This window comes from Rhipicephalus microplus, unplaced genomic scaffold, assembly GCF_043290135.1.
Source record: "Rhipicephalus microplus isolate Deutch F79 unplaced genomic scaffold, USDA_Rmic scaffold_43, whole genome shotgun sequence".
Lineage (NCBI taxonomy): Eukaryota > Metazoa > Arthropoda > Arachnida > Ixodida > Ixodidae > Rhipicephalus > Rhipicephalus microplus.
The window spans coordinates 2,249,258-2,275,780 of NW_027464616.1; the positions used below are offsets into that span (position 1 = coordinate 2,249,258).

The following is a 26,523-nucleotide window of genomic DNA, read 5'->3' on the forward strand; positions in this document are numbered from 1 at the left end:
ATGTTGCACGAAATCCCTTGCAAGTGTGTAGCGGGTACCATGCTTCTCTGAAGAATGACCAATAACGGCATAGTGAACGTCTTGCTAACTACCCAAAAGTTATGATGATTTATGGAGTAGTCCACGGGTACCCGGCCGGTGTGCTTACAGAATTTACCCAAGAAGTGTTTGAAAAGGATCTACATCTCTTCCAGCTTTCGCTCAGACCGCCGCACATAACCTGTCGCCCATAAACGCCTTCTCGCAAGATAGTGCGACTTCGAAGCCCTTTCTTGCTAGTTTCTGTTTTTTTTAAATTATAAAGCTTACACTAAATGTCTTAAACGTTGTCATCAGCCTTGTCGCGCTGCCTTGTCTTGGTACTTTCGTTTCCACCAACACCTAAGTGTAATAATAATTTGTGGATTGGTGCGTGATGGAGGGTGCTCCACTACGCACCAATCCACAAAAAATAACGATACGATTATGCGGCGTGCCGTAGTGGAAGGTGCTGACAATTCCCGCCACCAGGAATTCTTTAACGTGCACTTAAAGTAAGTACACAGGCTTATTCTATTTTCCTTCCATCGAAGTCGGACCAGCACAGCTCGGTTCGTACCTGCGTCTTTCGGGAGAGAAGCCGAGCATCTCTACCACACCCCAGCGCGGCGGCTTTTTCCGACAACACTTCGTGCAGGAAGCCTTCCGGGCCGCTGTCTGCTTTTTGTGAAACACACACAAGCGCACACACAAACACACACACGCACACACAAACACAAAATGTTCTTACTCACTTCATGGACGCAAGTCACGCGAACACGTCTGTTCCATCATCCTACAGCTCGTGTCTTCCAAGCGTTCCTTTCTCGCTCGCTTACCTCTCAGTCTGGCGTGGATCCAGAAAATATTGTTACAGTATACCTCGCTTCGGGCACAGTACCAAACACAAGGCGACGCTCGGCTACCACATGACGTGGCTCAGATTCGCCGCAGCATACGGATAGACGGACAAAGTTTTGAACTTTAGAACCTCTGTCATGCCTTTCGGGTGTCGCCTTTCCTGGCGTCGCGATATGGCGAGCGACTTGTCATCGTTCCAACGCGCAGCGCCTGCTTTCCCACCGAGGCACTCACGGGTTGCTGCGCGAAGCGCCTTTTCAGCCTGGTTGCCACACACTTCCAGCAAGCCGGCCTTCCGTGCGCGAAAAATAAAATGAAGTTTTAATCAGCGCACGCACCGACAACGTCGCGTGATTAACAGAGCGTGTTCTAACAGCGTGCGCGGAGAGGTGCATCGTACTTTATTGTTAATGTTGAAGGCGGTTTCGTTGGTGGTTGCTTATTAATTGCTTGTATAGTATGTTAGTTCACAAGGCCTTCTAAAAAAAAAGAGAGCTGCGTACACGCAAGAGTGAACAGTTGACACTAACGCATGTGTCATTTGCTCACAGAGTCGTCTGCTCGCATGTTCGTGTCCTTGTTGTAGCAATTGTTTCTCGTTTTTTTTATCCTTTCTGGTTCTGGACCTTTTGCTCTTCATGGTAAATCATCTACGTGCTCTTTCACCTGGCTGTTGCGAGTTTTTTTTTAATAGTTATTGCAGTTTGTGACCTTTAATGACGACAGTGATTATATATAAGGCGCATACGTGCTACAGAACATGCGAGCGTGAATCTCTGTAGACAACCGTACATTCTCGAGTCAGCTTTTTTAGATGAAGGCCCACTCGCATTACTGCGGCAGTTTAAGGACAACAGCGTTGCGTTGGTGTGCTCAAGGTCGATAGTTCTATATCAGCCGCATCTCAAGTAGGGAGGAATGTTCAGATGCATACTGTCAACCGCGAATGTTTGTGGCATCTAAAGCGTGTGGCAAATCGGCGCTAAAGTGCCTTGTTGTGCCGCATGCTTTCACACAGCGTGGTGTCGAGCCTACCGGCTGTGGCCTTTTCAGTGAGCTCCACCAACACTCTAAACTTGTTCACAAATAGATGCGATTTCGGGTGCCTATATAGTAAGGGTGTTTAGGTTGAGAGTACCTGCGTTCTAGACTTCATAACCCTTACTATAGCTGCGCGAAATAGCATACATCTGTTACAAGGTTTACAGTGTTTGTAGAGCTAATTGTAGATTCCACAACCGGTAGACTCGACACCGTGCTGTGCGAAGGCAGGCGGCGCAGCAACGCAGTTTTCTACCGCTCCGCCGCGTGCTTCAGGTGCCGCAAACATTAGCAGCCGACGGTATGTATACACAGCGGACCACTGACAAGCGGAACATCGGAGCTCAGGGCGGCCGCGTTCAGAGCTCCGAGAATGGTGCGCTCACCGTTGTCCGGCGGTGAACGCACCGCCAGACGGCGGTGAAAACGAGCTCCGTACAGCTTCTTCGCACACTACAAATGGGCCTCTTTTGTCATCCACCACCGTTTGTGGCCCTGATGAAAAATTCCACGAAGCGAACAGAACGCACAAACAAACGCCGGCCGTGGTTTTCATTGCGCCTGCGTGAAACTCGTTGCAGCAGCCGACCAATAGTGGCGCAGAGTGACCGTCACACACTCGTATGTTCCCTTTACCAGCGGATCAATGTGTACGACCACAATGGATGGAGATGAGCACAAACGGCTTGTAGCCGGACGACAGTATGGAGGCGCTGTTGTCATCGGGCGTGGTGCCAGCTGATCAAGCGTATTGCATTGTGCAAAAAAACGACACGCCTATTATCATGTTTACTCGAAACATCATTCAACCCCCCTCTCTCTCTTTCTCTCTCTCAATGTTTGTGTGTGTGTGTGTGTGTGTGTGTGTGTGTGTGTGTGTGTGTGTGTGTGTGTGTGTGTGTGTGTGTGTGTGTGTGTGTGTGTGTGTGTGTGCGCGCGACTTTGTAGAGAGAGCTACTTGTGATCCTTTATAACCCTTGCAACGGCTGTGTAAACCAACACCACTCACGGTAATCGCTTTACGCGGGAACATTTCGACACAGGCGCTACGCATTCTGGCATAATGCGAGTTTTCACATTCGCAGAATGATGGTTGTATCTTAATTCAATGATAAACGACAACCAAGAAGAACAGCACAATTTCAACGGCAACAATTTTTTTTCGTTGCGATTGCACCGAAATGCGTATAGTTATATAATAAAAAGAGTTTGTGAAATATCAATCGAGTTATACTCCCTTCATTGATACGTTAGAATTAATTAAACATGAAAGCGGGAAAAAATATGACCTAACCCTAGGAAATTGCCCGACCCGCATATTTTGCGTTCCGCGTATCGGTAATCCCTAACGTTCTCTTTAATTAAGTCTGTGTACCCTGTATATGCGGGCGGCCATCATCATTCACCAAGAAAGGAATAGATGGATAATGTGTCCAGTGAAGTAGGGCGCGCACTGCACTTAAGGTGATACCGCCTATAGCGATAAAATTGCAAGACGTTCTACCTGAGCAAGCGATGCACGAAAGAAACGAGGCTATCAATCCGAGGAAGCACCGCATCGTCGAATAAGTGTGCGCTTCTAATCGATCACGCTTCCCTTTGGCGTGTAGTTTTCACGTAACAAAACACCGGGTATTCTCTTGCTGCTTTGCGTATATCCTTCCTAGCCTCTCCTGTACAGGTCTGCGAACACAGCTCGGCAGAGAAGCGACTGGGAAAATGAATGGAGACGCCGCCATGAAGGCCGCGCGATTCGCGCGAAGTTATATGCAGTGCTTGGTTGGGTGTTGCATTCACAAAGGTGTACTCCTTTCGCATTTGTATGGCAGATACCTCTACATGCGACTACTGCGGAGCTGAAGAGACCATTGAACACGTCCTGTGCAGCTGCGCTTGCTACGACACACAGCGATGCCAGCTCCGTATGGTATTTCAGCTTGACTCCAGAACATTTTGTGTGCCGAAAATTCGAGGACCTTGGGCATCTGTCTCAATTGCGCAGAAAGCGACTAAAGCACTCCTACTTTACTTAAAGTCAACAAACCTGAGCGGCCGCCTGTAGACTGTGTGTGCTCCCCCGAGTGTGCTCGTGATTGTGTGCACCTTCTTATCTCTCTACAACCTCTTTTCTCCCCTTCATCCCTTCCCCAGTGCAGTGTAGCAAACAGGATGTGCGCCTGGTTAACCTCCCTGCCTTTCCTTGCTTCTGTATCTCTCTCTCTCTCTCTCTCTCTCTCTATATATATATATATATATATATATATATATATATATATATATATATATATATATATATATATATATATATATATATATATATACATATATATATATATATATATATATATGCAGTGCTACTGACATGTTACTCCTCACTTAAAACGGACTCGTTCTTCGCTCACTGTAGCAAGAGCACCCGCGCTTAATTGTCATCATTATCATCAGTCTAACTACGCCCACTCCAGGACAAAGGTCTCTCCCATGATTAAAATACTGCGCTAGAGTTGCTAGAACATGCGCTTGTCGTTTTTACTTCATAACGTGTTCTCTCTAACCTTTTTTTAATTTTTTTTTCGATAAGTGCAGCACAGTAGTTTAACCATGAAAGACCGACAATCGCAATACCGTCACCTTGCTGGCCTCTTCCTTGTTGCGTCAATCAACCTGGTCCTGTACTTTTTTGCAATGACGTTGTACCTGCAAACTTCTTAATTTCATGTGTCCACCTGATTTTCCATCTCCCCACCATGAAAGTAACCATGCACTGGTCATTAAAGGCAATTGCGTGGATTTCAAGAGAAGACAAATGCTTCGTGATGTTCTGTCCTAAAGTTAGATGGTGTGGTTGGATTACTGAACTTTGTTGACGTTCGAGAGCACAGGGGAAATGCGAAAAGAAAAAAAAATCATGGTTGGTACCTCCACCATACGAATTAGTATATTACGAAAGCAAAACGCGCCCTTGCCGAACTAATTCAATGTTTACTGTACATTTATGTAAGGGAGTTTGCACAATTATATTGGCGTTTGACTGTTACAGCACAGCTGAAAGTTAACGGACTGACTTTGATGCTTGGTGGTACATCTCGATCCCGATGAGTAACGTCGATGATAAATGATATATATAATTAAACAAAACATTGCGGTAACTGCAGTACGTGACAGCGAGAGAGTTATCACAGAACGTGACGTGACAGCCTGAAGAGCATCGCGTATTGTGCGCAGAACTTGGGCAGAGTTCACCACGCCATGGCGTGGTAAGGTGTTGTTGAACATCACGGCCCGACTAGAGGAAAACGCTAAGCGCGTCGTGTCGCCCCAGTAGCCCAGCCGTGATTTTTCTCGGGGCGAGCGTAAGTTGGGAAGGCGATGTTACACAGCCAGGTGAGGCAAGCGCACTTCGCTGAGCTATTTTAGCCTTGGATGAATCCTATGAGTGAGGCCGACGCTAATTCTAAGGTTGTCACCTCAGGCTGTGTTCAGGCATTTACAGTATATCAATTCAACTGCAAATGCGCCCGATGAGACGGGCGCGCAGCAACACGCGTTAAAGAAGTTATTTGCGGAGGTCACTGTAATGATAAAAAAATTTACCACTCCCAGAGAGTGACACAACCCCGCCACACACTGGATCACTGTGAGGGGAGAACGTGAAATATAAAAAGCGCGTTTGTAATGAGTCTGTAGGCGTGGTGCAGTGCATCAACGTGTCACTTACGTATTTTTGTGTATCTTGCTCTTAGTGATCTTTTGAACCAAACAATAAAGACAAAAAGGAGACCATTGAACAGTGAACAGCGCACCTGGCATATGTTCCGGACGGAGCGGTCTTGGTTTCAATGCCTTTTTTTTTTTTGTTTTTGCTATGTGATCGTGCCCACTTTTCGACGTCATTTTCCTGACGCAAATGCGTCAATGAAGTCTTGGTGGACCATGTCATAAACACTTCCACGTTCAAAGAAGCGTGCAGAGGCAGTAAAAAGGGAGAGTAGGAACGCAATCAGAGCTCTTTTTGTCTTTTTTTTTCGCGTCTGCACTTTTTTATACATTTTGCTTATTCGTCGCAAATGCTTCAGAATACTTTGCCTTACTCGAACACTTCTTGAGCACTCAACAAGGTATTCAGCAATACAAATTCATTATATTTAGCAGAAAATAAGCAATCGTGAAGAAAAAGAACCACAATCACCAACAGTGGACTGAGGAACGTACACCAAGAAGTTTTTTTTCGAAGGGGGAAGGAGGCAGGATAACCAAACCTGACGTATGTTCGTGCGTGAGTTTGTATATGTAGTACACACAGGCAAAACTTAAAATTTTCTACGAACGCTTTCAAACCTCCCACATACGCCCCTTTGTAGAATCATTAGCGGCGACAATTGCGTATATATAGGCGCAGGGACAGAAGCACTGAAGATATTATTTAGACCTTACTATAGGAACGTGTAGCAAAAAAAAAGAACTTAGAGTAGGGTTACCATTGCAAATTATATCATCCTCGTTTACCACATTTTTTTTATTTACAACTTGGCCTGTGTTAAAAATTTTCATAGGAAACTATGGTACTGTGATCGCTAAACATACAAACAGTGCTTACCACGTATATGATAATCAGATATTCACACTTTAAGCGTAAGTCATTCTGATGGTGTTATACAATGTACTATTTTCTACATCTGTTGGCCATTATGATCACACGATTGCAACAAAACTCGTGGTAAATGCGTTACTATTGCCAATGTCAGTGCTCGTAACAAAATAGTTTGTTTATTATTGTCAGCTTACAGAGTGCAAAAACTGTTGGTCAGTTTCAAAAGTAGGAGTGTTGATTTGCAACAATAAAGAACTGACTATTCTTCATTTTATCACATCAGCGAAATGATTTTTCGTACAATGGAGGGCGAGTGAACAGTATTCCAGATGTCTAGAATTTTAACGCCAATTTCATGCTCTAAAATTCTAAATGAAGTCTAAGCAACGTTTGTAGGAGTTTGCTAGGTTATACTAGTTAGATTCTAGACTATCATTCCTTTACAGCTCTCTATAGTCCTTACGATGTGCCCTTTCATAAACCGCCCGTAAACATCAGTCACACTATTTTCCTTTTTATATACTGATTATAGGAAACTATGCCGTAGACCCAGCTTTCTCCGTTCTTTTTCTACCCTTTTTATAATATATTATCGTAATCGATAACAACTCACCAAACTTCTTTTAGAAGCAATAGGTGAAAAAAATGGAATCGCGAACAGCACGCGGGGGCATGGTAAATGTAAAGAAGAGAAACTAACGTGTTCAAATGTTAAAGCGATAGAAACTTTCAGAGGTACCTGGGAATATAAAAAAGTATTATAACAGAACGATGCCTCCTATTTTGACTAGCAAGGCAGGAATAGTTCTGAGACAAGTGGGTTGCCCACACTGATCGGTGAAGCGAATTACCACGAACGAAAAAAAAATAAACACGAAAGTACCCAAGGGGAAAAAATTGACAGATCCCACGTATATACTATGGTAATCGACGATATGCAAAGCACGATAGAGGAAGGTAGATGTGTCACTTCAAAATGAGCACAGCGTTACAAGGTGGACGTATATTATACCATACATGACTTTCATGCCATGAAATACCAAATTTTGTATATGCGGAAGCAAGGGAAACGGCCGTGAGCACGCTAAGAGCGTAGCATGTGGTCATGTTTTACATGACATGCATATTATGATTCTCATGTTTGCACGCGTCATTTACCTTCGTCGTCCATTCACGTCACGTGATATCAAATTTTGTATATGTCGAGCTAGCGAAACAGCTGCGAGTGTGCTATGAGCGTAGCATGTAATCATGTTTCACGTGACACATATATCAAGATTATTGTGCTTGGACAGTATCATTTACCTTGGTTGCCCATTCACGTCACCTGATTCCAAGTTTGGTATATGTGGAGCAAACGAAACAGCCGAGAGAGCATCATGAGTGTGTTATGTTGTCATGTTCTTACATGACGCTTATGTCATGATTATCATGTTTGCACCAGTCATATACATTCGTAACCCATTTACGTCACGTAACAACAAATTTGAATATGTGAAGCTAGCGGAACTGCCACGAGCGTATCTTGAGCGTGACATGTAGTGATGTTATTACGTGACATGCATCTCCTGACTATCATGTTTGCACCAGTCATGTACTTTTGTTCATCATCCATGTATCGTCATACCAAATTTTGTATATGTGAAGCTAGCGAAACGACCGCGAGCGCCCCATGAACGTGGCATGTAGTCATTATTAGTCATATAAATAATGACAGCATTTCAGGATTTACACGTTAGGGAGTGTCACTTATGTTCGCTATGCAGTCATGTCATACCATACCAGTGTTGCAAAATGTCATGTGAACGAAATCACCGCAAGATCTACAGAACCATGAAATGTAAATCATGACATCCATGACCCAAATGTCACGATTTTCATGCTATGAGTAGTCAGTTATGCTCGTGGTACAGCCACGTTATGCCATACCAATTTTGGTATCGATACCATTACCGAGACGACCAGGAGAGCTAGAAGTCGTAGGCGGCTAGACAGACAGACAGACAGACAGACAGACAGACAGACAGACAGACAGACAGACAGACAGACAGACAGACAGATAGATAGATAGATAGATAGATAGATAGATAGATAGATAGATAGATAGATAGATAGATAGACAGATAGATAGATAGATAGATAGATAGATAGATAGATAGATAGATAGATAGATAGATAGATAGATAGATAGATAGATAGATAGATAGATAGATAGATAGATAGACAGATAGACAGACAGACAGACAGACAGACAGACAGACAGATAGATAGATAGATAGATAGATAGATAGATAGATAGATAGATAGATAGATAGATAGATAGATAGATAGATAGATAGATAGATAGATAGATAGATAGATAGATAGATAGACAGACAGACAGACAGACAGACAGACAGACAGACAGACAGACAGACAGACAGACAGACAGACAGACAGACAGATAGATAGATAGATAGATAGATAGATAGATAGATAGATAGATAGATAGATAGATAGACAGATAGATAGATAGATAGATAGATAGATAGATAGATAGATAGATAGATAGATAGATAGATAGATAGATAGATAGATAGATAGATAGATAGATAGATAGATAGATAGATAGATAGATAGATAGATAGATAGATAGATACGCTCAAAGTCACCGAAGTTCCCTAAGAAATGCTTCGCATTTAAAAGACAGAAAACGGAACATAGGGCGAAATGCTAGACACATGCGCAAGCGAGTCGGCGAAACGCGGCGTTAGGGCTGAGCACGCCACGGACTATAGGCTGTGGCGTAGCGAGCAGTAGCTCCGCTGTCGGGTAACGACAGGCGAAACTGCAAGGTCAGACAGGCGAATGACATCAAGGACACGAGCCAGCCAAATCGCAGTGGCAGCCTGTTCTCACGAACCGAGAGAACGGGGGCATTCGTAAAGTAATAAATAAGCCACGCGTCGACCGTTAGGCAATAACGGAGGCAACGAGGTACCGTCACGCAAGAACTTGCAGAGGAAGATCCGAACTTGATTTTTCTTTTTTGGCTTACTGCCCCTACCACTTCCCCTCGTTTCAGGAATTTCCTTTTTTTTATTCGTTTCTGTAAGGAACAAACTGCCTTGCTCAGCGTTATCCTCCTTCTCCCCCTAACGCGCATAGAACACGTGATTCTTTTGAAGAAAAAAATGCCACATGAGCCCGAAGAAGACCGATGGGCGTGGTTATCTCCTTTGCAGTCTTTGTTTCGATCTTCGTTAGTTTTTTACATGCTTCACCTTTGGCGGGACGCAGGAGGGCACACTGCGCAAGCTTAAAGATTTATGAAGAGAGTGGAAAGGGCAACGTGATAGAGAGAAACCACGAAATAGAGTCAAGACAGCTCGCTCGAGTTCGACGTATATCCCTCCCATTTCTTTTATTTATTGCCCATAGGCACGTATATACGCAATCAATGAAAGACGTACAGGCCATTGGCGAGAGGAACAAACACCAATAAAGAACTCAACCGTGAAAGGGAAGATGAAAAAAGGCGCAATTCGCTCTGGATTGCTTCGTGGTGGACGCGGGACCGGAAGCTTAATAAGAATAAGGAGCCAATAGTGACCATCGGAGTGGAAAAAGAGGTGGAAGAAAAGTAGGTAACGAGATGTACGAAGAAAAAATAAAGAAGAGAGACTGAGGGAAAAGAAATAACGTTGCAAGCGTGCATCGAGGCGCTTGCTGGCGGACGTTCCGATGTGGTCACGTGACGGGACAGCCCGCCGGGGCCGCGTCGGAACCCTGTAGCTTTTGGCTTTCTACGTCGGCCACCACATACCGGCGAGTCATTCAATCGACTCCCTTCGTTCCCGCTATATTTGTTTATTTCCCGCTCAGAAACTACCTCCTTTAGAAGACACGTTTCCCTTTCTTGCCATGTTTCTTCTATCGGCCTTCTTTGTGCTTTCATTTCGTTTCCGTCGCGACGCAACAAAGAATCAACGGGGGATATTCAAAGGAGAAAAAAAAGGAGACGCAAGTCGGGAAAAGGAGATGCAAAGAGGGAAGAAAAAGGAGGTACGCGAAAGGCGCCCATTAGTTGTTACAGCAATAGGGCGAGAGGACGGCAGCAATGATGGGGCCGAGAGCCAAAGCCAAGCCATCACTCGCGCACAACAAAACGCCTCCTCGCTCCCGCTTCGCCGAGGTCGGTGGGCGTGATTAATATCCTGACGTCTGGCTCGGTACGAAATATGGAGTCCCTCGGCGGAGGCCGCTCCTCGAGAAGGACCCACATCGTGGTCGCCCTTAGAGACAGACAGCGAGGAGCCCGAGTAAGCCGGCTGAGGTATGGCGGCCACTTGCGTTCCCTCGTCGTACTCCTTACCTTCTTTGCCTTTTTATAGTAGGAAAAAGTCTATATACGAACGAGCGTCCCGTGACAACTTTTGAAAAAAAAATATAAGGGGCAAATATTATAGTTTCTTGCAATTAACTAGAGGTGACTTTGGGGCTCCTATCGTTCAGCCACGATGAGAATGATGGGTAGAACCCAAGCTTGCCTAGTCTTCATGCATGCGGGCTTCAAACGCACTCGCGTATTTGTTGACTGATGTGCTTCAGTTTCACTTCAAATCCAAAAACAGACCATTGTGAGCATCGTCACCTGATTTGAATTTGTGAGCCTAAAATGTTTAGGTGGGGAAGTGCACCTGCCTAACAATTTCTCGCGACAAAAGGGCTTCAAGCCACTTCAAGCCAAACGGAGCCGAAAAAACGGAGATAAGATGAAGTTGTGTACTACACATCATTCCCGCGATCTCTGAAGTACCGTGCGTTGCAGCTCTCGTAGACACTAGCGCCAGAGTTCCGTCTAGTGTATTCATCGGAAAACTCTATGCTCCGACGTCCTAGTGCGCAGATTCTAACATGTAAGACGGTGCGCAGACAGGTACAAACGGTACCAGAAGCACCTACCTTGCTGGCTGCATGATGTCTCCCATCCTACTGCTTCCTTCCGCCTCGCCTGTGCCACTGGTAGTTCCATCAGCAGCATTTGCTTAAAGGTACATGCGCTGGTAAATATGCGTCACTATTCTTATCTAGTTCTTTTTAGGAGCTTGCTCATTCTGCTCGAGGCGTATCCTAAGTCGGCGGCGAGTACACTATAGTGTTATCTGTACACTTATGCGGTCACCATCAAGGTCACCTCTCCGGTGATTCGAACAATGTTCAGTAGATGGCGCATCACCTTTACTCCTAATACAATTTTTTTGGCGTATGGATAAGTAACGGGGCTGAGTACCTAAGGGAGCATGAAAGATAGGTAATGTGTAAGGGTAACAGGAATGCAGCTGTAATAAAAAATAGGGCACTCTGGAAGTACAATAGGTGAACGTGAGAGGGATTTGGAAGGGTGTCTTGGTCCCGAGTTCGCCATTCGCGTTCGGCAATGCGCTTTTGTGCATGAGATTATAGGTTCAAGCAAGCCTGGACATTAAACCACGTAGCATAGGTACACTTGCTTTGGGAGCACACAGGAACACCCCATATCAGGGGGTGCAGGGTGACATGGGATGGACACCGTTCGCGTGCAGAGAATCTAGCAGGAAGATATAATTTCAGGAGCAAATGAAAAAAATGGAAAATGAGAGTTGGGGTAGAAAAGTTTTCACCTACTTGTACGTTACGAATGTTGATACTCAATGAAGGAACCGAACTCGGAAATTGTCAAGCAAGCATTTAGACAACACCAGAATGCCAAGCCAAAAGAAACCATCGGTTAAGAAGAAGGTGACGAAAATAGAGAGCGACATGTGGAAAATTTGAATGCTTACGAAATTATCACTCGTGACCTGCCGAACTTTCAAGCAGGATATTGCAAAAGAAAAGATCTACGATAATTCTCGGTGTAGTTATCTTCTGTTCGAGGCCAGTACGGGAGTACTGCGGACCAAGCAGTACCGAGCCAAATACGAAGGCACATACACGTTATGTAGTACGTGTGGAGAGGTGGAGGAAACAGCTGAACAATTGATAAAGTTCTGTAAAGGGCTCCACCCTATAGTTCAAGAGAATGGCGCGGAATTTTTTAAAGCATTGTGTTCAAGAACTGTGAAGGCAAAACAGACTTTAAACCGGTAGAAATAACCAGGAGGAGGCTAACTGATTGGTTGCTACAATCAAGGCGCGAGTGAAATTCAATCCTTCAACACATAGTGATAGTATTTAAATTTATGGCTAGGCGGCGTGAGCCGCCGCCTGATCTAAAGGGTGCAGCCGGCTACATCCGTCCACTTATCCATCGCGCGCTCGCCTTCTCGAAGAGGACTTGAAAGAAATGGAAGTAAAGAGAAAGGTGTGTCGTTGTAGCTGCCACTCTCTGAGGATGTCCCCTCAACACGCCACACGGGGGATGAGTAGTGGATAGAGAAAAGAATGTGAAAGAGAGAGAAAGAGAGGAGGTTGTAAGTATGGTGTCAGTGGTGTTGGGTCTGGCCGCGCGCGCCACCTTCCATAACGCCGGTTTGAAGGTTATTGTACGATTTCTCACTAGGTGGCGCACCATGCCTAACAGCAGCACACCACCCTCTGCACGTCTGCTTCCTTTCTCTCCACCGGTAGCTCACGCAGTGAGCATACTGGGTCGCCGCTCGGCCACATGTACAACCCACAAGACAAGGCAGCAGCGCCGCGAGCCGAACTGCAGCTGCGTTCCGAGCTCGCAACGCAGCTGCAGTTCGGGCTCACCGCCAAAAAGCTGCAGTGACAGCCCGGAAGGCCGAAGCCAAGAGGGCTAGCTCACAAGTCAGCCCGGAGCTGCGGGACAACGAGGCAGCAGTGAAAAGTGCCCGCCGTCAAGCAAACCCAGAGATTCGGGCTATCAAAGCAAAAGCAATACGGAAGCGGTGCCAAGAGAACCTCTTAAGTGCGGGCGCGGGATGCCGCGGCCAAGCGCAAAAGGCGCTTGCTACCTCGCCGACGCACGCTTCCAGGGCGACTTTCTCGACCACACATTCGGCCACAGCTGCAAGGTATGCGACCGCTTGTGGTGGTTCGACAACAAGATGACCAAAATCGCTCGCAATCGCAACGAGCAATTCCACGCCAATGTTGTCGAAGTCTTTCAACGAGAGCTCCCGGTCTCTTCCACGTCATCGTCCCCGACACCAGACTGCAGAATATACAGTGTTTGGTCCGCGTTTAAAGAAAATCTGGTGAAGGGAAAAGTATATATATATATATATATATATATATATATATATATATATATATATATATATATATATATATATATATATATTTCATTAAACATTGTGTACGTAATGTACACATAACAACGCAACAACGCTGTCTGTCTATATATGACAATGGGAGATGTGTACGGAAGCTCCGCGGGTTACCCGACCATATCCCAGCAAGCTCCTCTAACATCATTCATTTTGTAGATATGACGGCGATTTTTTTTCCCGGAAACTTGTTCCAAGTGTACACGCTTTCATAAAGCTGACCACAACCTTGCTTCTTCGCGATATATTAGTGACGAGGGCAAAAAAAAACACGCATACTAAAAGTCATGTCGACATTCGTGTAACGCGAAGTTTCATAAAATGCGTGAACGCTACTTCAAACTGCGTATCTTCACTTGTTTCAAGCAAACAACGTCGCAAACTCGGCCAGTGAAAAGTGCCATTGTATAAGGCTCCTGGAAATGGACTACCTAGGACTCTAGCGTTTCGCATCAGTCAAAATGCGACCACCGTGACCGGAATTAAACCCACGCCTTCAGCCAGAACAGTCGAGCACCGTGGCTCCAACGCCACTGTGCAAGCTCAGAATTGACGCAGTCGGAGACGCTCGGGAGAACCACATTCACCTTGCTGTAGTCCTTGTGTGCTAATATTGGTATTTACATCTATACTAACAATTTAATATTGCATCACTCAGAAGTCACCCGCAGTCATAAATTAAAAAGAAGACTGTTAGTTCAAAGAAAGAGAGAAAAATAAATTAAAGGAAGAGACATGGAGGTTAACCTAGAAGAACTGGTTTGCTACCTTGTACAGGGGTGGGGAAAAGGGAAAGAGGATAGAGATAGAGAGATATAAAATAAATTAGAAAAAAAATCACTATAGCCTCAACCTTCGAAGCATTGGCGCCTTCTCTTTGGTTGCCCCGAAGACCGCGCCCCGTACTTCATTCACGACACTTTTTTTTCCGGGAATCTTATTTATTTTCTCCCTGCTTACACTTTTTTTGAATTGTCTTCCAGACAGTAAGAGCTAACACTTCTTTTTTTTTTTAATCTTTCAAGCAAACAATTCCGCAACACCTGTCGAAAACACAAAACTCGCTTCTCCGCCAAGCGTCCCTTGATGTGGAAAAGCCAGCTTTGTAGGCAGTAACAAAAGTTTAATACGCGTCGCACGGGCCGTGTGCTCGAATAAGTGTCGTAAAAAATCGAGTTCCAAGTTTTATTGCTCTGGCGCATCAAAAAAAAAACACGTAGGATTGTTATACAGTTGTGTCCTTGTGCTACGGCAATAACAAAATACGAACTACATTCCCGCTCACGTACGCCGGAGCTCACAAAACGCTGCTAATGCTGCTGTGCCCTCTCCTCACTGCCCCCTGTCGTTTCCCAATGTCTCTCAGGAGGCATAGCCGAAAGCTGCTGCTTCCATAATTAGCCCTCGAAGCAGACATTACGGTGGTTACAGTTCAGTTTTGTTTAGTTGGGTTCTTCAAGAGTATGACCCACACCCACTTTGAGGGATTCTTTTTTTGTTTGTTTTTCCTTAAACAAAACAATGGCACGTACCACTCTGGGATATTCATCAAAAATGAGCAGTCGAAAATTCTGAGATTTTAAAGAACAAAAACACAGAAATAAAGTGGTAATAATACGTATTACAATACATTAGAACGAGTAATATTGTCACGGGATCTTGACGTGGCCGATGCGTGTTCAGGGGAGCTATTCTGGACACTGTCTAATTCCTTCATATTGTCGAATTTCGTAACGGCTGCATTTTAAGCCAATCAGAGAGGTCATGGCAGCTCACTTGGCCAATTAGCATCGATCAATGGCGGAATCTGACAACTTGGCGAAATTCGACAGACGTCCAGAATAGGAACCCAGATCAAACTGTTTATTTGGCTGAACCTGCGGCCGGAAAACTAAAAGACAGATTCCAGTAGCCCGCTGGCACTGAGAGCAGCGAACGTAGCGTGGGCCGTTGATCAGCTGACAAGCTGCGAAGCACGTCGGAAACAATACGTATGCCATCGAATATTCAAGCCTTACCCGTGGTACTGACGCAAGCCCTGGAATAATCTCGAGTGTTCACGTCTTGCGCGTAATGTCAACAGGACGATCTATATTAGTCTCCAACATTCTCTAACAATGAGGCGCGATCCACGCTGATCACTCCTCAAAGGCTGTGTGGGCGAAAACCAAACGAAACGAAAGTGCGTTGCAATAGGCTTTTAAGCACGTATAATGTGCCGTAATGACCTGATCGGCATAATATTGAAGAGATTAGTGATAGTCTACCGCATTTTAACAATGAAATATAAACAATGCTAAAATGGTACTCGTTTAGTAAGTTATGGTATAGAAAAATTTTATTCAGGTCCGTCGGGGCGTGAACTAGCACGTAGCGGGCCGCTCCCACGTCGGTACAGGTGAGCCCAACCTCACCGCCACATAATGGGCTCGTTGGACTGCTTATAGCTGCGTCCTTAAATCCGTACTGCGTAGCGCAGCATCCCGCTTCGACGATGTAACGTTTTTCAACCCGTCACGCTGGGCATCACCAGAGCACGTGATATAAGCTGGCAAAGTCTCAGCAAAGCACGCATGTGTATGACATCTGAATTTTTTGAATAAATTTTGTGGAAGAGTGCGGGACTGGCACGTGCTACGACCTGCAGGAGTCTGAGCGTTAAAGCCTGAGGCCCGTTCAGTTTACTGTGCGGTGGCAGATACGTTCGCCTCCACAGATAAAAGCTCTTAGTAAGTAGTTTGAGTAAAAATACACACGATTTCAAAGGTATTCCTATGGCAGTATCCCATACCTGAAGTGCCGAAGCCTAATAATATTTCTTCAGTTAAGGATAAGTTCATTTTTAAAGCGGACCAATGAGAAGTCGTATAATATTTGAGGAGTTGGTCAAGACTACATCATTTTTGCATCTTAAAAACAATTAGAAGAATTTGTACAGACTGAAAAATGTAAGAAAAGAGAATGTATCAAAAGCACAGCACAGCCATTGTGCGATTGCGCAAGCACGTCAAACAGCTAAATTAACCTTACAGAGGTACTTTCAAATAGGTACGTTAGATTATAACACATTCACGGGTGCTCCTACGCATTATTCTATTATTATTACTATTATTATTATTATTATTATTATTATTATTATTATTATTATTATTATTATTATTATTATTATTATTATTATTATTATTATTATTATTATTATTATTATTAATAATACTAGAGAGCTCGCGTTTTGTTAACGTACCGCCGCTGTTCCCAGCATGCGCGCGCGTAAACGTTACGTTCGAGTATATCGGGCCCTTCATGATGCACTGAGGCTAATTAAGACTTGCGTCGCTTTGCAGCGATAAAATAAGCAGGTCTAGAATACAAAGAGGATCGACATTTGTGCAGTAAGATAGGTCAATAAACTTCGGGGCCATCATACTGGCGCTGTTCACAAACTTCCTTTCAGCTGCGGTCAGAAGGACAGCCAGTCCATGCATTCTATTAATCAGAGGTTAATTTTGCACAAAAGGTCTTCAACTAGAGAAGCATCGTCTAGTTTTTCTTAGCAGTATCGAAATTGTCAATATGTGCCAAAATTTGATACCTGCGTCGTTTTGCACAAACACATAAGCGAAGATTGACGATTGACATGGGGAGCTAAACGTCCCAAAACTACTATATGACTATGAGGGACGTCGAAGTGGAAGGCTCCGAAAATTCCGACCACCTGGGGTTCTTTTAACATGCACCCAAATCAGAGCACGTGGGCCTACAGCGTTTTCACCTCAATCGAAAATGCAGCCGCGGCAGCCGAGATTCGATCCCCCTACCTGCGAGTCACCAGCCGAGTACCTTAGCCACAAGACCACCGCTGCGGGGCACATAAACGAAGAAACGTGTCTGGTGGTTTAGGCATGACTTATCGATAGTAAAAGAAGCGCATGCCTCGATGCAATTGCATAGAGAACTAATGAAATGTCTCCACAGTTGTCTGTCGCAATGTGGCCCCCTAAGGGGTAGTGAGGGTCGTCTCCGGATCAAATAAAGTTCTTTGCCTGCCTGCCTGCTACCGCAAGTTTGACCGATTGACTGGCGGCGCTTCTTGAAGGGCCCTCTAACGCTTGGAAACATCGGTGCCGACTGCGTAACTCGTAGTGGCACTCCCCAAAACTACTGCGAGCGAAAATGACGCCGGGAGGTTGCGGCCATATTTAATTTCATTTATTTCATTTATTGCATTCTTAATATCCGAGGGCATTACATAAAGGGGGGGGGGAGACAACAAATAGACTGTGAGGTTGTACAATTCAATGTGAACAAATTATTGTAAACAATACAGTTCTAAATACCCATACAGTAGTTTGGTCAAGGATGACAACAAAAACTAATTGGATAAATGTAATGTTAATTGGGATCACAGCGTTATATCAAAATAGGGATTACTGTTGGATTTATTTTTTTTAATATCGTATTTTTTTTTAACTCCATGCGACAGAAAATAAAGCTTTCCGACTTTTCGAGCTTTAGAAATGCAAAGCTCGCAAAAGAATGCGCCGAACGCCATGTGCTGGAGAAAACGCAACGGCGACGCTCCGGGTGCCGTTGTTTGAAGAAACTAAAAGAAAACAAATGCAAGAGCGTTGATATATATACGTCATTGCAAGAAAAAATATCAGTAAAGCCACGAAACATTATAGAAGCGTTCGCGAGACGGCTCTTTTCGCACGTTTCGTTCCCTCTTCAAGTGCCACATTGTTACCATCGCAACGGCGTCCTTAACACGCTGGACGTAACAGGAAATATGTCATGCGAGCTTCCTGTATACGGTAGCGCTCTAAGTTAATTTCATTGGGCAGCCATCCAACGTCAGAAGGCGAGAGAAACACGAGAAGTTGAGCACGCGAAAATCGAGTCGAGGGTAACTATATATCCATTTCATTGTTCTTTGATAGCTCTGCGCGGAATAACTTTCCGCAGCGTGCCTTTATCGCTGCCGTTCTTGCAGCACTTATCTCTTAATTAAGGCGTCAGTATACGCCACCAGCTAGAAAAACATGTAAAACTGTGAAGTCGTGAAAAGTGTCGGCGGGCCTCTTTAATAAGTCTGCGGATATAATCTTGTGTCCACCTCGTTTTCCACCACTTCGACTACTGCGCACCCGTTCTTTTGATTTTCGCACTTCATGTTGTCTCGTTCAGCACCGCTGTATCCTTGTTTGAACGCGCATCGTGTTTCGTGAAGAATACTTACCAGCTAGTTTAATTTTCGGCTCTTCAAAACTTCAGGACACTATTCAGCTTATATACTGCTTAAAGGATGTGAAGTAAGCAAAAAGCAGACCTCCACTCTTTCTTAAGCTCCATTCAAATACCTTAACGTTAGTCAAATACGTGACCCAAACTTGCAAAATTCACTGGAACGAGAACTGTGGCTTTAAAACAGGACTTGCAAGGCAGCGCCGTGCTTATTTCCGGCTCCATGAGCAGTTACAAAACTGTGCCGAACAGCGTGAAACTGTGCCGACGATGCCGAAGGTGTTACAGAGTCTAGTTCAAGCACCGTCCGCTGTGCGGGCGGTGCTTAGAGACGCGAAGCTCGTTTGGTGACGAGTTAAGCAGCAAGTTTCAGGGCGTCCTTAGGCTTCCGAGATATTACCCTTCCAACCTCTTTCCACAAAGACCGTATAACACTAGTTCCTAAGAAAGCCCCAATGTCCACGCCACCAGAAGATTGGCGCCCTATTACCCTGCTCAATGTAGATTACAAGCTCTTTTCCAACATCTTGGTGCGCCGAATCAGTACATCTCTTGCAACATTAATCGCTCCCTACCATATCTGTTCTGTTCCGTGCCGAGAAATACACACACATACGTAGTTAACGCGTGACATCATTCAATACAGCACTAGCCGATGTGCGCAAGGAATGTTGGTTCCCTTAGATCAGGAGAAAGCTTTTGATTTCATAGAACATGGCTACATACTAAATGTAATACATGCATTCGGATTCCCGGATAAGTTCATTGAGCTCATCCACGTGATTTCCACTAATTCAGAAAGAACCCTTTACATAGATTCCCGTGAGAGTCACCCATTTAGAGTCATGCGTGGGGTCCGTCAAGAGTGTCCCCTCTCCCCAGTGTTATTTATCCTCGCATTAGAACCCTTCTTAAGGGCCGTTGAACGTCACCCACAGATTCGAGGCTTACCCTTACCCGCTAATACTCAAGTAAAGGTCACTGCATATGCAGATGACAATACTCTATATGTACATAATGAACAGTCCCTGCAGCATGCTCTTGATACTTTCCATGATTTCGGCATAATCTCCAGTGCAAGTTTAAACTTTTCTAAAAGCCAGAATTTGTCATTGGCAACCCCAGCAGCGGTCGTATCAACATCACGTCGCCTTTAGAATAGTCCCCTAGCATTGCAATACTCGGAGTTACTTCCACTGCATTTGGTGTACAGGATAGCATCTGGTCATCCGTTGTACAAACTCTTCAAAGTGATATCAAAGCAGCCAGGTACGTCGAATTCCCCTTCTTGGAACACCGACACTTAATTCAAACGGTGAACCTAGAAAAATGTTGGTACATTTGCCATTCTGTTAAACCACCGCTACACGTCTGTAGAAAAGTGCGAAACTGCATCAGTTAATTTTTTTTGTCTGTTTGCACAGAATTGTTATCTCGTCCAGCGTTAGCTCAACCGCGAGGTCAAGGCGGTTTTGTATTCCCCGACGTTTCCGTCACGGCTTCTACATTGTGCCTTCGCATTCTATTGCGAATACTAAGCAATGATGGCATTACCGCTCAGACACAGAACTATTACTACGTGTCTTCCTGCTGGATAGTCAAATTAATCAAGGTCCACAATCCACTGAATTACCATCTTTGATCGAGCCCTTCTGGCATTTCACTGACGTTTGGAAGCTACGTGCCCAGAGATAGAGGTGGATGATTCTAAAGTGGTGGACACAATGGCCACCCTTCTACGGCCCTTGGTGCCCCAGCATCGTCAATCTATATAATGAACCGCGCTTGTAAACCAATAACTGCAGCAGTGTTGCCAGGGCATCTCAGAGACTTAGTCTGGCGGTTGGGCTGGGGCTTACTCCCCACGCGAGATCGATTTCAGCGGTGGCAGGTGGTTCGCACTTCCACTTGCCCCAACTGCGTCATGGTAGAGACCAATAGACATGCGACGATTGAATGTGTGGTTTCCCACCTTTTTTGGTGTGTGGTTCATGCTGGTTTTCGGGGACAGGGTGTGCGAACTTTCGTGTCCAACGGCCGATTTCCGCATGGCCGCCTCTCCGCCCTTTTAATATTTGCGGGGCTGTTCAGCCTTTGGAGAAACCGGTGTGAGGCCGTAGCTGCCGATCGGCGCCGGCGTGCTTTGTGGCCGATACTGCGGAGAATGAGGAGCTTTTCTTCCTCGGGGAGCATGAGTTTCTACGGCATTGGTCATGTCTTTTTGTCAAGGTCGAACACGAAAAAATACAACTCATTTTTTGATCGACTTGGTGCTAAGCAGCGCCCGTTGAGTTGTTATATATCATTTCATTTGTTACAAATCGTGTTTCATTGCATCTATTGTATTGTTATACCATTGTATAATGATATCGCATTCAGTTCTTGTGTACATGTATGCCAACATTGTCATGTATATTAGAGCAAATGTCTTCACTGTACCGTAGCGATGTTGGTCGAGATACATAGATGTGCCGAAGTGTATGTGTCCTGTTACTGGAATGTTATGAAGCCTTTGTGTTCTGTACATACTGTAAATATTTTTTTCTAAACGGAAATATAACACATATGCGCCATCTTTTTACGCACGTTTCGAAACGGCTTTATGCTCTCCTATAGTGTACCACGCACACTAAATCGTTAAAAACTTTTTTTTCAGATACACTCGTGCTTGGAGAGCTTAAAGTTATTTTATAGTAGAGTTCTTCTACACACACCCCGTATTCAGAAACGCTCCTGGACTTCTATTTTACTAGTCACCGCCTTCAATGCCCCACAAACGCGTTTCGAACTCGCTGTCTTCAGGCCACGCTGTAAAGTAGAAAGTGTTTGTATCTTACTCCGTGCCTCAGGCGGTGTCAAGGCAGCAGAAATGCGTTTCAAACGCTGCCTTGAGGCGGTGGGAAGTCAAGCTCAAAGAGAGTGTTTCTGAATGCGGGGGTTAATATCTGTATAAAACATCACATCACTTGTGCATCATGCACGCAGTCATCAAACGTTACCTCAAAACAAATGAGGAAAGCTGAACGAGTGAAAATGAGTGGTCAGAAGCCTGGGGCCCATGGGCTGCATGCGCAGCGCACCAACCTGTGCGTCACTTGGGGTTCGGCTTGGGCATAAGTGTTGTCAACCAATATTTTCATGATGGCTTTGGGAACTAAGCTCCAGGCCATTTCTAAATGGTACTCGCATTATTCTCTCACCTACTGCGATTAGTAACGCTTTCTTCGTGTAAGCAATGTAGGCGTGAAGGTCTAAAGCAAGGGTCACCCCTTTTTCATTTCTAGGGGCGAAGCTGCTATTGCCGTGGGTCGTGCGTCCGCTATGTATGTAATACTAGTAGCAGTTGTTGTTGTAGTCGTCGTCATAGAAGTAGGTAGCCACCTCTCATTTGGTCCTTGGAATGTCCGCTGGATGACGGTACTTCTATATGATGACTATATGATGAAAAGATGCAAGATGGCGGTACATGGAGCGTTCACTAGACGGAAGGACGGATGAATGAACGCACGGATGGGCGGACGGATGCATGGACGAGCGCAGGGACAAACGCACGGATGGAGAGACAGATATACGCGCGGACGGACAAATGAACGCACAGATGGACGGATGAATGCACAGACGGACGAATGCACGGACGGACAGGTAGACGCACGAATGGGCGCACGAATGGGTGCACGGACGGATGCATGGACGGTCGCATGAACGGTCACACGAACGGATGTACGAACAGACGCATAGACAAACGGAAGCAAGAACGATTGGACGGGGGGAAGCGCGAACGGACTGGCGGGCGCTTCGCCCCACTCATCAACATTGAGTACATGAATATGCTGTGTTTTTTTTTTTTTAGGAGCGAAGCTCCTTAAGGCGTGTGCTGTGCGTCCCCTGTATGTAGCCACCTCTCGTTCAGTTCTAAGTATTACGCTAGCCACCGCCCGATCTAAAGGGTACAGCCATATCGATCCGTCCATCCGTCCGTCCGTCCGTCCATCCATCCATCCATCCATCCATCCATCCATCCATCCGTCCGTCCGTCCGTCCGTCCGTCCGTCCGTCCGTCCATCCGTCCATCCGTCCATCCATCCGTCCATCCATCCATCCGTCCATCCATCCGTCCGTCGGTCCGTCCGTCCATCCATCCGTCCATCCGTCCGTCCATCCGTCCGTCCGTCCGTCCGTCCAAAAGATGCAAGATGTTATAAACTAGACGGCGGTACGTGTAGTTGATTATGAAAGATGCGAGGTGTTATAAAATAGGAATGATGCCACATATGGCGCGTGTCATCGTTCGATATAGTGCGGCGACGTACGCTAGGGGGAGCGTTGCAATAAAATCGAGTGGGCAAAATGTACGGAGGATTCATGGTTTACCAGGTTTACCTCCGGAGCTTCGCCCACTCATCATCATTCACTTCGTGGATATGGCGGCATTTTTTTTTTTTGCCATGTGGTTTCCATGGTTCTCGACTTGATACAGTTTGGACCTTCGGCGCAAAAGAATGCCTGCCTCTGCTCTAGCACAACCAACATTCTGTTATTGACCTGCTTTTGAAGCAATGACTAAACCAGAACTGCTTGGTCATTACATTGTAACAGAAGTAATCACAGGTGTATAATACAAGTTTATTCTATAATGTAATCTTCTGACACAGAGATGGCGTACAGCATTTAAGGATGCGCATCAGTAGGCCTTAAATAAGCGCAATACCGCTGCGTCAAATGTACAACGCGAACGTTCAATATTAAATCAAATGCAGCCAAGGACACCGCTGTGTAGGCCGTGTCGAAAGTGGTTCAGCCTGACATATTGCTCTGCCTACATGTGAAAGCTACTTAAAGGTGCACCCAGTTCAGCACGAGGTGCAACATATCCATCACTACAGTCTGCGTGGGAAGAACGTACCTGTAATACTTTAGGCTCAGCAACTCAGTATGTCAGCGCCGAAAAGTGGCGGAATAAGCACGCATTTTCATGTTTAAAATTGCCGTTTAAAGTTTCTACAAGTTGACAGCCATTCTTCAGCGTTCATTAATTTTGTTTCTGAGTGCGCCTTTCAGAAATGGCAAATATATTGTCACCAGAAAAATACAGTGGAAATTTGGGTTTGTCCCAGCATTATCGTCGAAAAAAATTTGCGCCGTTTTAACAAGGACACAAAGAAAAGAAATACGACACAACGTTACGTGTCTTATTCAAGTGCCTTTGTCCAACCAGCGCTATGTCCTTCGACTAAAAAACAAGTTCGCGTAGTAACTACGTGCTACTTCTAGACTGTCGGACCCAGCGCTTGCCTTTTCAAGTACCAACAGATGCGGGGCCGCCCCGAGCAATTTGTGACCCGCGCCACGGGTACAGATTCCTAGTGGGAGTGGGTGTGCTGTGAGTGGCTGTCCTAAGGGACAGTCACTCCCAGCAGCTCATCAAAGGCTACTCTTCCCACCGTCCATTGTGCCTGCGCGTCCGGCAACGAGCTACTTGGGATGGAAGAAGAAGCGCTTTCGCTACGAGTTTCCGGCGACTTTTAAAGCTCCCCCTCTTCAGATGAGCTTGTCGCCAATCCACGACCTTTGGGAAACGGGAAGCGAAGCAAACATACGAAATGAAGCCAGGAAGTGACCCACGTGGGGGCATGAAGGTACGAACTGTTGAATACAGAGAAAGATGGGAGAAGGATGTCACGCAGTTGCGATGCCATCAGACGCCATCGAGACAACGTGCCTGAAAAACGAAGAATAAACGAGCGAGAAAAGAAGGAATAGAGGAAGAGATGGGAGGCCGAGAAGAATTTCTTTTGTCTCAACGGAAGAGGCGTTGCGGTGCCACCGATTTCGTCTTCACCACCGCCTCAGGACTAACACACTGCTCCAGCCACCTTTCGTCCTTCTCCCCTTAGCACCACTTTTTTTTTTCAGAGGGTCCGACCGAGCCACAAGGGCGAGATCGATTTGGCTGCTCAACTCCAGAGAAACGGAAGCTCCCCTCCGAATGCGGTACTCCATTCTCCACGCCCAACGTTCAGGCCTCAACCTTTCTTCGCCCATTTTCTGCAGGCTTTTTACGCAAATGCGCTATGCGTGAAGTACGTGCGGAGTTTGGGAGGGGCACGAGCGGATATGGGACGCCAACCGGTCGACCAGACCCACTCGGTCTGGCATTTTGTTTTTGTTTCCTTTTCTTGTTTTGGTTGGCCTGGCAAGCCGCGATGCTCCTTTCCATCCACTCAGCTCGTATTCTTTTTTTTTTCCTTTGTTGACGCTGTTTTGCCGCTGAATCTCGTTTTCCCCGCATCCATAAGCACGACAATAAAAATTCAAGACACTCTGAATAGGCCCTGCTGTCCTTTTTTTATTGACCTAGTAAATAAAAGTATCTCCCGGAAACGCAAGTCAGTGGAAAGTGTTATTTGTTTTATGGGATGATGCGAAAGAAATTCCCCGCAGTCGTCGCAGAACTTGCTATTTTAATGTAAGTCGGGAAGAAGAAAAAACGTCACTGCAAAAACAATATAGCGTGCCATATCGTCAGAGAAACGAGAAGCTACATCAAAATTGTCATCGTGATCTTTCATCACTGACGGGCTACTCAAGTTAATAAAGTTCGTTGACTTGTACGCCTAATAAAGAAAACAAATAACATCAGTAAAAACCAGAAACGAAGAAAAAAGACACAGGATAGGTACATTGGCAATCATGTGCTGGAGACTTCACTCTAAATAATCCCCTAGTTAGGAACGCCAGAAGCTTGGCAAAAGCTATGGTACATACTGCGATTATATGGACAAATGAACAGCGCGCGTACATAGTGTCTTGAAGCACCACATGCAAAACAAGGTTAGCTGCAAGGGTTTTGCTGAGGCACACCGAATTCAGAAAACTAACAGTCGCTTTTGTCGTGCATGACACTCAGGTATACCACCTCACCTGGAGTAGCGAATAGGCCGCAACTCTAAGCTGAAGGTAACGCCCATTGCACATCTACTTCCACTAACAAAGCGTCGCTTTGACAAGGAGATGTAGCAGCAACACTCAACGACGTGTATGTGTTACCGAGAACGTGTGTTCAAGAAAAAGTGGCTAACGATTTAGAATACTTAGTACTCCCCTATGAGAGAGCATGAAGTTGTCGTGTGGGCCTCACTTTTGCAGGAGATTGCAATCGCTACACATTGGCAAGTGCGAGCAATGTGAATTATCGCACGAGTTCTGAAAAATCAGTTCTGCGATCGTAATGTACAGGTTTCCTCATAGACTTGAGTAAGCTGCGCCACCTAGCGGCACAGCAACATAGTTCACGCATCGCACATGTGCTGAAGTGTATTCAGACATTGTCTCCATATATACAACGACGGCTTTGGTCAGCTAAATCCCGAATAAATTTTCAACCGCCTCATCTTTTACGGAGAAGTCTGCATATAGCTAGGTGAAACATATATCCACGCAGTGAATGATGGAGAGTGGGGCGAAGCATCCGTCCGTCCACTCGTTCTTGTTTCCGTCCGTTCATGCGTCCGTCTG

General features: G+C 45.4%; 1 protein-coding gene across 2 annotated transcripts in view; it reads right to left on the reverse strand.

Moving 5' to 3' along the window:
• LOC142787060 (solute carrier family 35 member F1-like) overlaps positions 1–26,523 on the reverse strand; it is a 103,194-nt gene that overhangs the window by 47,899 nt on the left and 28,772 nt on the right. Inside the window, exon 1 of one of the 2 annotated variants that reach the window (XM_075884694.1) lies at positions 774–1,011. The exons of the other annotated variant lie outside the window; for it this stretch is intronic. Within the exon in view, the coding sequence (XP_075740809.1) occupies positions 774–778 (5 nt within the window). The 5' untranslated portion in view covers positions 779–1,011. Of the gene's footprint in view, positions 1–773; positions 1,012–26,523 lie in introns of those variants that run through there. 2 annotated transcript variants of the gene reach the window in all.